This window comes from Homalodisca vitripennis, chromosome 3 (genome assembly GCF_021130785.1).
Source record: "Homalodisca vitripennis isolate AUS2020 chromosome 3, UT_GWSS_2.1, whole genome shotgun sequence".
NCBI lineage: Eukaryota > Metazoa > Arthropoda > Insecta > Hemiptera > Cicadellidae > Homalodisca > Homalodisca vitripennis.
In genome coordinates, this window is record NC_060209.1 from 123,896,625 (window position 1) to 123,908,822 (window position 12,198).

Here is a 12,198-nt window from a genome sequence, read left to right on the forward strand (position 1 = left end):
ATGGTGAAGAACAGAAATATTTAAAAACAAGTTTCTGCACCACGTCAACAGACTATTGGAGACCATCTACTTATGTGTACATCACTGTCCTTCCAAATATAGGTCATGTGCCTTATATACATTCCAGACAGTCCTCGTAGTTTGTGATTTTGGTATTCTGCGTACTAAATACAAATTTATAATAGGTGCATAAATTTTATGAATCACAAGACAATTTTTACATACATGTTACACATATATTACCTATGTAATATAATGTATGTAATACTGATGTATTGGTTGGGAAAATAAAATTTACTTATTATTTTACTAACAGTATAAAAAAAGAACAGATCATGGACTATGTAATTTGTCAATAACTATTTCATAATAATGATATTACTTCTGTTTTTTTACAAATAACTATTGTATTAATGAGTTTATAACAGCAGTAATATTAAAACTTTGTTCAAATATGATAAGATACATTTTACAAATAGCATTCCAAATATCTAAATGTGATTTATACAACATAATTTTAGATTACATTTTTTGTGTATTTAAGAAATGTGATTTATAAGAAATCACAAATAGAACCAAAACAAAGTTTTCAGTTTTTAAAAGTTTCCAAGGCGTTACAAACTTTTGTAGTTTCCTCCCAAATTAGCTACGGTGTATCACTCAAGTACAGTATTCCATCACTTAATTTCATAACTATTCTATTCCAGTCTGGTGTCAGAAAATACTGTCACGTGCAGTGATCCCTTTTTTCCACAGATATGCCTGAACTTATACAGACATTGTTATTGTATTTTACATTTGTTCTAGTATTATTAAAATATTGTGAAATATAATACGCGTAATAACACAAAACAGTATTTACATAAAGATAAGCAATGAGTTTTGGGGTCGAATCTGGTCATCTCACAATCTACAACTGTAAATATAATAATGAAGAATGTGCTCTCAGTGGCATTGCGGATGTCCTAAATGGGAACTTTGAAAAGCTATACCTTATATTGTTGATTTTTTATTTCTTCCCTTAAAACGTTTTAAAATAATAAACAGCACTACCAATATGTTACCAATACAACACTCATTTTATACTATTGCACAAGTACATGCTATTCTCATAAAATATTTTAATATACTTTAACAACTACAGTTATTCATAAATCCACTTATATTACTTATCTATACCATTAAACAAATTAAGCATTTGCATGCTCTCCATGATGCAATCTTAAATCTGTTTGGAAAGCTCTGATTAAAGTCATTTATCTTTGTTCATAAAAATCCTAATTATGTGACACTGTCCACTTGAAGATTTTCAACTGATTAATACAATACAATATTAGTAACTAACACACGTTAAACCTACTGTAAAGAACACTGAACAAATTCAATCTATATTTTCGATGTTAATATAGCTGGACTGCAAATTACAACTCACCTGCATGAAGTCACAGAACTCGATGCAAGAAGCCAAAATCTTATTGATGATGGCGATAAGATCGTGGTTCATGAACATGCAGTCTTTCATACATTGGTCCACAAAGTCCCAATGCTCTGCTAGGAGGTCATCGATGTTATTCACCTGTTAACAAAGAATATTATAGAAACACTGTTAAGTTTAAACTTAGAGTGGATGATTAGGTTTAATAATATTCTTAAAATAATTATCCATTCCCTATTTTAAATTGACTATCTTAAACCATAAAAGGATGAATCTCTGTACAAGCGATCTTATCAAAACCAAAGCGAAAACCTGTCATCTATATACCTCCTTGTAGATAATTGAGAAAGAAGGAATTGATCCCAAGATAAAAGGGGGTATTAAGGTCAAACATATGTAGCCAATTTGTAAATTTTTGTCTTGATTGGTGATAATTTGCTGTGATATTTTTACCTAAAGATAGCAACACTGAGCACAGTTTTTAGTGTCTAATTCTGGTGCACTATATGTTGTAAAACCAGATGCAGATTTGTAGTGAATGTTATTTGAAGGTCATGTTTAAAACACTGAAAGATAGATGTTTTATTATATTATAACCCACATTATCAAGATACTTAATATGTGGTTTAGCAATACTTCAGGAAAAAATTAAAGAAGGCATGACAGACGAGTAATGAAAATATCAATACAAAAAGTAATTAAGTATTTTAGGAAACTTTAAGATGGTTCCAAATGAAAATTAACCATAAGTTTCAGGAAATACAATCATTGACATGGATTAACATTTGCCAAAAGAAATGTAAGATCTTTAATAAATACAGTGTCATTGCACCTGGTTTTAATTTTATATGTATTAATGAAGCGATTTCAGCAAAACTAACTTCTTGATACAGAAAAAGTGTTTGAGTTTTAATATCGTTATTGGACTAAGCTTGAATTTGACACTGCTCATGTGCAGGTGCCATCATGATGTGCACTGATTCCATACTCGTTAGAGATGGTCCTATTGCATGGCTTCCAAGGAGCTCTGACTTAACTCCTTTGAAATTCTTCTTTTGGAGTCATATCATAAACATTGTCTATGCTACAAAGATCAGGGACATGGGACATTTAAAGTAATGAATCAAAACAGTGATTTCAACTGTGACATCTAACATGATTGAGGAGACCTGGACCGAGCATACAATGAAACTTCTTAATGTACGTAAAAAAATCTTTAGGATTTTCTATATACTGTATTTTGGTGCAAAAAACTATCTTTATAACAGCCTTACTTATTAATGTTTAAAATTGGATCCACCTTTTTCAATGACCCTGTATAGACAAAAGATGTAAAAAATTTAAAAACATATGTTGTATAACCAAACCATAATTATCAGATCTAATACTTGTTCATTTTTCCAATATATTTTAAGAAAAAGATTAGAAATCCTGTTTATGACCATTTTAAAAAGTGCATGAACACAGTGTAAAACTAATTTGTTTATTTAATTAATTTTTACATTTTTTTGTTGTGTTTTTTTATTGATAAATAACTAATTTCTCAAAAACATAAGTATCCAAATATTCTATATATGGAATAAATGGAAAATGTTTATATGAAAATTCTTATAAAAACATGAGCCTCACTAAGAGCACTACTTATCAGCGGGGCACTGTTGTACAGTAATGAATGATATCATAATATATATATATATATATATATATATATATATATATATATATATATATATATATATATATATATATATATATAAAGATAATAAGTAATTTAGTACCATTTCATAATTTGTATTGACATAAAAAGGATGAAATGGTACTATGTTACTTATTTTCTTCATATATTTTTTACATAAACCCTATGCTGTGAATATAAAACTTACACACACGCACACAAGTGACACAAGCACAAACTTACAACTCTATACATTTGGTAACTAAAATCAGAATATAGTGCAGGTCTATAATTTAGACGTTTGTTCACACAATTTTTTTTCTATTTTATCTATTATTTTTTTGATTTAAACAAATAATAACAGTCACAAAATATTGTAAATAAATTATTGTTTTTTCTTTGTCTTATTTCAAATGCATAAATAACTTCAACATTAGGCTTATACAGAGAATTAAATTAAATATTACATACAAATTATTTTTCTACTTCCATGTATAAATATTAACAAATTAAAAAGTCATTTTCTGATGCCATGTTTTATTTTAATCTATTAGAGTGGTTGTATTTGTTGTCCGCAGTCACACAACAAACAGGTTTGCTTTAATGTGGAGTAATAAACCCCTGCTAGTTTAATGAAATCCTGAGAAACCTTTTAAATTGATCATTTTCTAGATAATTTTTAAAGTGAACATATTATTAATTTACTACCTATTACCTGTTCAAAAATCAACAATGAATTAAATAATTTTTATTTGCTAAAGTTGTATCAGCTGTTGCTAATCTATTTTTTTGCTTCAATTTCTATTCATGACAAATGTTCAACAAATCTCTAAAATGTTCCTCTGAGTCATTTCCTATTTCTCTGTGATCTTTTTTCTCTTTTACACTATAGAAGTATTATTATAAGTATTTAAGTTTGATTTAATATTTGAAACATACATAATATATGTTTCAAATATTGTTTGTCATGAATCAGAATAATCTTTAATAATAATTATCAAGGCTGCAAAGTGTCAAGATTTAATCTTAATGGTGGACTCAGGTCAGTTCGCTAAAGTTCCTTGGAGAAATTCTTCATGAGAGTGAAAGGTTCGATCCATGAGTCATTCTTTAAACACTGCTTTTCCCTCTGAGTTCCCTCTCTGGTTGCCATTTTGTGGTAGGTTGTTGTGAAGTTTCCTGCTAATGTACGGTGGTTTGGATTCATACAGCTTCAGAAAGTGTGCTGGAAAATGGTATAACTCACCATTTATGGTATTATGGTGGTGGTGAATATTTCTGTTTCTTAGCAGATCTTCTCCATCAGCATACATTACAACTTATACAGGGTGGCCACTCAAACCTCTTTTCAAATTCCCAGTTTTTCTCCGGTTTTCCCGGTCGAATATTTCCGATTACCTAGTCTATTTTAAAACCAAATACACAAAACATAATACTATATTTAACCTCTACGTTAAGTGCAACGATAACGTTTTATCGTCACTAGCAATATTTGCCAGAAATACCACAATGCTGCGGCGCTCTAGCATTTTCTCGCTAGCGATATGCGAGAAATTCGGTGAAGATTTATCGCTATCACCTATTTTAAGCTCCTTAGTTTTTATCTCTGTGTCTTTCATGTGTCGACATAACATCGTGTATACTTAATAACTTTCCTTCCTGTGATGCTTACAAAATACATGTATCCAATTCGGAAATACAAAGATAACAAATAAATACCAACACAGCGCTACCGTGGGGCAGCCTGCAGCCCGGTATTGCGGGTTAGAGAGGTCTAGCGGTGGACAAACTTCGGTACGAGACAATGATTTCGCCGGTGCAATCAACAAATAAACCAAATACTTTCATCTGAACTCTATTTAATTAATTTATTTTTTGTGGGGGAGGGGGAAGCCTAAGAATACACGTTACTTCAAAGGAATTTGTAGAGATTCAGGGAAATGAATATATCGTACTTAAAATTCCAAGTAATTTTTCCTTGTAATAGAAATGGTAGGTTATAAAATGAGCGTCGAGAATATACTACATTTACGTAAAAATGTATGGATGTATATTTATGGAGAATATATTTATTTACAAGTACGCAAAATACGACGTACGGATAAAATATAAACTAGCGATCGTCTGTTTACTATCAAGGAGCTTAAGTCCACTAGCAAAACCAACAGACACGCTAGCGTTGACAAATAGAGACACAGAAAAAACGAACTTCAATTAAAACATTATTTATAAATCACAACGTTATTCTGTTGCTATATATTTTTAAATAGTTTTATACACAAAACTACAAAAACATGTTTCACTAATAGGTAATTTGCGTACTGACGATTGTTTGTGTTCACGAATAGAGTGTGCAGACTCTCGACGATGCGCCAAAATAAATATAAACAATATTAATTATAACTAAATATTATTTTTTAACTTACATTAAATTGTTACTTTGGTTATCTATCTACATTTTTTCATACGGAAAGTACAAAAATGTTTAGCAAGACTTGGATTCGAGATTTAGCTTCTCCTTATCAGTAATGTTGTGAAATTGAAATCTTGATCTTTCAAGCATTTTTAAGCACTTCTTGTTGGTATAGGAATCGAGTGAAAAGAGTCACAGTATCGTGTACCGGAAACGATCCATCCCTAGTAAAATTTCCAGGGACATTATAAAAAGTTCACGCATATCCACACATTTTCCCGGGGTCCGAAATTCATGCATAATGCACGTTTATCCAGATTCTCAACGTTGGTGGTAGTTCTGGTTAGAGTCCCACGAAAGAATCGTGGTTCCGAAATATATCCCATTAATAACTGCCAATACATCACGAATGCACCAGTATCGTTAGATTATAGTCAAGGACTACGAAATAGCATGACATAAGGATCCTCAGGCACGTTGGACTATTTGGTTTGAACAGTTCGAATCGTCCGAACGATCGTCACGTGAGCGTAGAAGTCGTTCCGGTAAATAGTTGACCGGAGAACTGACGGAATCTCCAGCTGTCGTCCAACCAATGCCGCTTTGACGATGAAAACTGATGTGTGGTTGATTCGATCGGTTGGCCGTCTGCCGTTTGCAGACTGGCAACGACATTAAATTGCGTTTACACTGGCAAGTAAAGTTGCGAGAGAATTTGCACAACTACTTTAGCATAATGTAAACAAGATAAGCAATTTTACTCACGAGAACTGTCGCAAGTACTAGCTACAGTTGTATCGCTGGTTGTTCAGGGAGTCAAGACGAAGTCTGTCCACACATGACAAGTGATGTCTCGGCAATGTTTATAATTAAAATTTTAATAGCCGACACTGTTCTCCAATTCTTGTAACCAACAGTCCGGCACTGGTTGCGGTAGTGCTCGCGAAAGCTCTTGCGCCCGTTTATACTAGCGATTTTTATAGTCGGACACAAAACTAGCGTCATTTTTCCGGTGTAAACGCAGTTCAGTCGAGATATGGATGTGACCGTGATATCAAAATATAATATCACGTTCTTTGTTTTAAACTATGTAATTTGATAACAATCGGAACGTGTGTAAGGAGCAATCGTTCATAGGCCAACCGAGGCCTCGGCCGCGATACGAGCGGTTAGCGGTGGGCGCTAGATTAGGCGGAGATTTAAAGTTTTAATTTTTGTGTTGTACATATGGGGAACACCCGACACTAGCCGTGGCAGACGTTAGCAGCAGGGCAGTACTACTTGATGGTGCTTATCCGCCGCCAGCTCTAGACATTAAATGTTTCTCCTGCAGCTCACCCCTCAGGTCATTCTGTAACTTTTGTGCAACAAGACGCAAACGCCCCCTTCTCGACGTTACTTATTGTAATTAACCCACTACTTTCTTCTCCAAAAGGTATCTTATCAAGCTTTGTAAAAAGCCACTGACATTCTGGTGTACTAAAAAAAGTGAGCTGCACCTCTTATCAAACCGTCAAACATTGTATTATTCAACGAACCGAACTCTTAAGCCTGTTTATAACAATGTACATTTTAGGCTTGTGCTGTCTATCTAACACACGTCTTTTCAAAACATTATTTTCACTCAAGAATAAGAGTTGGACAACTTCGTCCGGAGACCCTACTTCGACGACTGAATAATACTTAAGTACAAAAAACCGACTTGTATCGCAGTCACTACCGCTCGGCCAATTTTAACTGTCCAATGCGTTGATACGTATTTTTTGGGGGGAGAGGGGGAGGCTTGACGCGGCACAGGAGCAGAACTAACGTTAAACTCTACTACACTAGTGGAGGTAACCTTAGATCAACCGGCTTCAGATGGAGCTCACGAACATATGTCGATCTTCATTCACAATTTCATGAACCACGTCGCGTAAAGTACGGTGTTTCGAGATTAATCAGTTCTTGATTCAAGAAGCTGTCAAATTGTGTCTTGATTTTATAAGTTCTTGGAAAGGGAAACATTGTTTTTGAAATTTTCCCGGTTCTTAGGAAACTTCCCGGCTTATTCCCGGTTGGGTGGCCACCCTGTTGTATTATGTATAAAGGAACTATTGTCATCATGATCAAGGATTTGAAATGATCTTTGAACTTTCCAGAATAGGGTGATGTACACCTGCTAGAACTCTTGATGGATTTTTTTGAAAGATCACAACTCTTTTTAGACTTGTTGCTATTGTACTGCTCCATACAGCAAGGTTATATCATAAATGAGATTCATAATACATGAATTAGGTTAATCTACACATTTATCATGCAAGTTTCGCTGATTTTTGTTTTGTTTTTATCATATATATGTTAGTATTCAGTTGTTTGTTAAGGATAGCTATATGTGGTGTCTATATCATATTACTATCTATAGTTAGGTTCAGGAACTTAACATGTGGCTCCATTTCAACATCAAGAATAATTTGAACTTTAGGAGCTTGTCTTAAAAAAGTTATCTGACTGGTTTTAGTTGGGTTTGTAAACCAGTCATTTACATTGCAGTATTGATATGCCATGTTTAGGGTAACATAGGATAACACAGCTAAGTGATGATTATTCAGTAGTAAGAGTTGTATCATCAGCATACATTATGGGGGTGCAGAAGTCTCCCACATACTGTGGCATATGTCGTTAAGAAATAAAATGAAAAGTGTTGGTCTTAAGGAAATAATTCATTTGTTTATATTTTGCTACTCACTACTGGTTAAAATCATAACTCAACATGTATCCATATGTGTATGAGCAGAATGGAAAAACAAATGACAACAAAACCATACAAATCGGTTCGGCCATTTTCTCCATCTTCAGTATTGTCTGACCTAACACTGGCTACAAATTTGTAATTCTAAATTTTTTTGTTCACTTAGGACAACAAGCTGAGGAAATCTCCCATTACACAGTCCTAGAAAGCCATTTTGCTGGTTCCAGAGTGACAAGATATTCAGGATGGGTATGATGGTTGGAGGTATGATCACCTCCCGAAGAGATCACATGTTACTCCACCATGAGGAGGGAAAGTGAGCGCAATATAAGTTATATCACCTTGGAAGAATGGGAGACTAGCTCTTTTACAGTCTATTCCAGTTAAAAAGGGCAGGGGATTACATACCCCATCATGTTTAGGCTTGCATAAAGCTTTATCACTAAAAAGCACCCATCTACTCAAGCAGTCATCGTATTCAGTAAACTAGACATATCGATCAACCTTTTACTTCTATATCTAAAAGTTTTCTGCAATTATGTTTAGGAAAGTCAGGTTGATGTTTATTGGTGTAAGTTTTGTCTCCTTAAGATCTTTAATTTGAGGTACCATTCAATGCCTCTTTCCATTTAAAATTTCTGAGTTGCCCCTCATTCACATTTTGGGGAAAGGAGGGGAGTAATTTTACAGCATGCAAAAAGTACTTCAATTTATATTTCAACATGCATTTGAAAATATACAGCTGTTCAAAAGCCAAGAGGGGGTAGGACTTTATTTCCACTCTGTATATATTTTTGAAGGGGATTGGATTAGGATTTTGAGTAAAATTTCTATGAATTCTAACTATTTAACAATTTAATAACAAGGTAAGAGAATGCCACACAATACGTTACATAATAGGCTTCACTGTGGCTGTATACAAAATGTCGTACACCTCATTTTATTCTTGAGATATCCTTCAGACAGACAGACAGACAATCATACGAAAAGAAATTCGTACAATTCGCTGGCAGCAAAATGCCATGGACGTGTACCATCATAGAACTCATCTTTTGTCTATTTAGAAAAAAGAAGTTTCATACCAAATTTAAAGTCTACAGATAAAATCTTTCTCAAGACATCTTGCAGATAGTTAGGCTACATGTTTTACTATGTCACATTGTAAAATGTCATATGACTGTATTCAGCTTATTTATAATTTAATAATTATGCGATTTTCTTATTCCCATAGTGGTTATCCATAATGCCAACTTAAAAAATGCTCACTATAGCTCCACAAAATCCCATGGAGTGACAAGAAAATCATTGAACTTTATGTTGCCTATACAGAAGTAAAGCTTTCTGCAACATTTCATGCCTATATATCCGTTAGTTCTTGAGATATCATGCAAACAGTCAGACAAACAGAAGTTACATTTTTCCAGCACCTTAAGTGACTTCGCTAACGCATAGCCAATAAAAATATTAAATAATTGGTTTGGTTAATCTTTTAACAAGAACCAAACATTTAAGTTAAATGATATAAATTAATTGACTATGTGAATTTGGAAGTACTATAATAAAATATCACCAATATTATTAACAAAATTATATAACACATTCAATACAGTAATTATGTTTTTAAAAAATGATGTAAATAGCTTTTTAAGTGCTTCAAATAGCAGAAACTTGTCTGAGACATGCCTTTGAAGATTTTAGTACATGATTATTTTCCCTTGTGGCACCAGTGGATTTGTTTATAAAACAAAAGCAGCCATGTGTTGAACTATTCCTGGGCAAGCTGGCAACTAGATAACATTCCCTACAAGCAGTGGGTAGTGTCTTGCTGATGACCTGCGATATTGACAATACCTCAGACAGAGAATGTCAGGAACTTGTCATATTTTAACAGAATGATATGTTTGATAAATTATAAAATTATAGTAATCACAAAAAGCTGTAGTATTAAAGATGTTAAACAAAAATATTATTTAGATAAAAAATGCAACACCTTTAAAAATCTATGCACACCTTAGAATTGCTGGCCATTCTTACAGACTTTTCCTATATTTAGTAACATTCAGAAGTAGACATTTTATCTTACTTAAAAAACTATGTATATATTCTTTTATTGGGTATTGTAGGAGATGCGTGCAAAACTCTTTTTGTTTTTGTCTTAAAAGTTTTTTTTTTTAAATCACAACTCATATATAATTTATATTACACTATTAAGATTATGGAAGACCCAAAACTTTGGTACAAATGTACACAAAAATTGCATAACTACAAAATTGTAAACAATATATAAAATTATATTTCAAATAACAGTAACTGAAAATAAACATAAACCTTCTTTTTAAGCTCAAAAAAGTTAAAGTTTTATGCATCAACATTTTAAAACAACTACTATTTTGAAACTAGTGAATAGTTTTAAAAAGAGTTTTTAAGGTCTCAATATGACATTTAAGTTATATAAATATAAAATGTTATATCTTGAAGCATTTAAAACAGAATACACACATAAAAAGGCACAGGGAAAACTAAATCTTTTACATAACTGTTTATATATCCTTGGACCAAGAAAATATCTTTTAGGATACGAAAGAAGTTTCAAATCACCTACAAAGTAGAACTAAAATTTGTTAATGACTATTAAATCAAACTGTAATTAAAGGTAATATTGTAGGCTATTATTGTAAAATAAGTAAGAAAATATAGAAAAATCTCTAATTAACAAATAAGTTACCTGTTTCATACACACTATACTGTATCTGAATTCAGAAAAGTTGGATGTTACTAAAAATAGCGGCTCTTAACTCACAACAATAAAACCTCATAATAGTACCTAATTAAAAAAACACACATTATAAAAACTATTCAATATTTCGATACAAGTACTCAAAATAAAAATAGTTTAAAAATGAACTTCTATATTACCCAAAACTCATTCTAAAGTATGTGCCTCATAACAATTTTAATATTCAACTAAAGCAGATGATTACATTTAATTGACGATTAAACCATGGGCATGGACTGTGAAGGAGTCAATAAACTGGCAGACACAGTTGGTATTCAACAGGTGAAGCATGAGAGACACCATAATAGGAGCCTCTATTAGGCAGAGGTAGGGCCGGGCATGGTAATACTGAACTGCCCACCGGCGCCAACTAGCACCAGGCTTTGTGGCAGTCCTTCACTCAACAAACCACTGATATTGTTGAGAGATAAAAATGAAATAATAGTTTTGAATTTAAAAACAACATGACATAGGTATGTGGTTTGTCAGCAATAAATCACACAAATCCTAAAAAAACACAATGTTATACTTTATGTAACATATAACGATGGTAACTGAAAAATTCTTTTTCCTTCACAATCCTTCCATTGGCAAAAATAAACTTCAAACAAAGAGATAGTAACTGTCCTATTATCTTTACCAATAAACTGTTCTCACAAAACATAAGATGTTTTGGTAAGATTTCAGTTATACTGTGATCAAAGGCTAAAGCAGTCTGTAGTAATTAGACAAAGTTGATTTTACCAATTAAGATTTAACAGTATTACTACACCATTTAGGCAATTTATATCAGCATTTGTAAGACAATAGTATTAGTGCTGATAGGGTAGATCAAATAAATTAAGGGTATTTCTCAATGCTTCTCTTGTACTCCCTTAAAAAAATGTAAACCACTGATTCAAATACATCCAGATTAAATTTAGTCATGTTTTTTATATTACTGTAACTTTAATCTTATTTTAGTTTAAACTATATAGTTTTTATTTGTTATAAACTATAAAAACAACTTTTACTCGGGTTTCTCATGAATATCTTAAGTGTTTATTTAGATTTATGTAAAACAAAAGTGAAATATAACGAATATTTCAAAACAATACTCAACTAAAATTTAACACAACTGAACTTATTTGCAATTTTATAAAATTATCAGTTGAGCCAATCAATTTAG

At 32.3% G+C, this 12,198-nt stretch overlaps 1 protein-coding gene across 2 annotated transcripts in view; it reads right to left on the minus strand.

Moving 5' to 3' along the window:
- The window catches only part of LOC124357490 (gamma-tubulin complex component 2-like), a 108,024-nt gene that overhangs the window by 17,282 nt on the left and 78,544 nt on the right, over positions 1-12,198 (minus strand). For both annotated transcript variants that reach the window (XM_046809334.1, XM_046809333.1), the window contains exon 13: positions 1,433-1,576. In XM_046809334.1, coding sequence (XP_046665290.1) covers positions 1,433-1,576 — 144 coding nt within the window. The remainder of the gene's footprint in view (positions 1-1,432; positions 1,577-12,198) is intronic.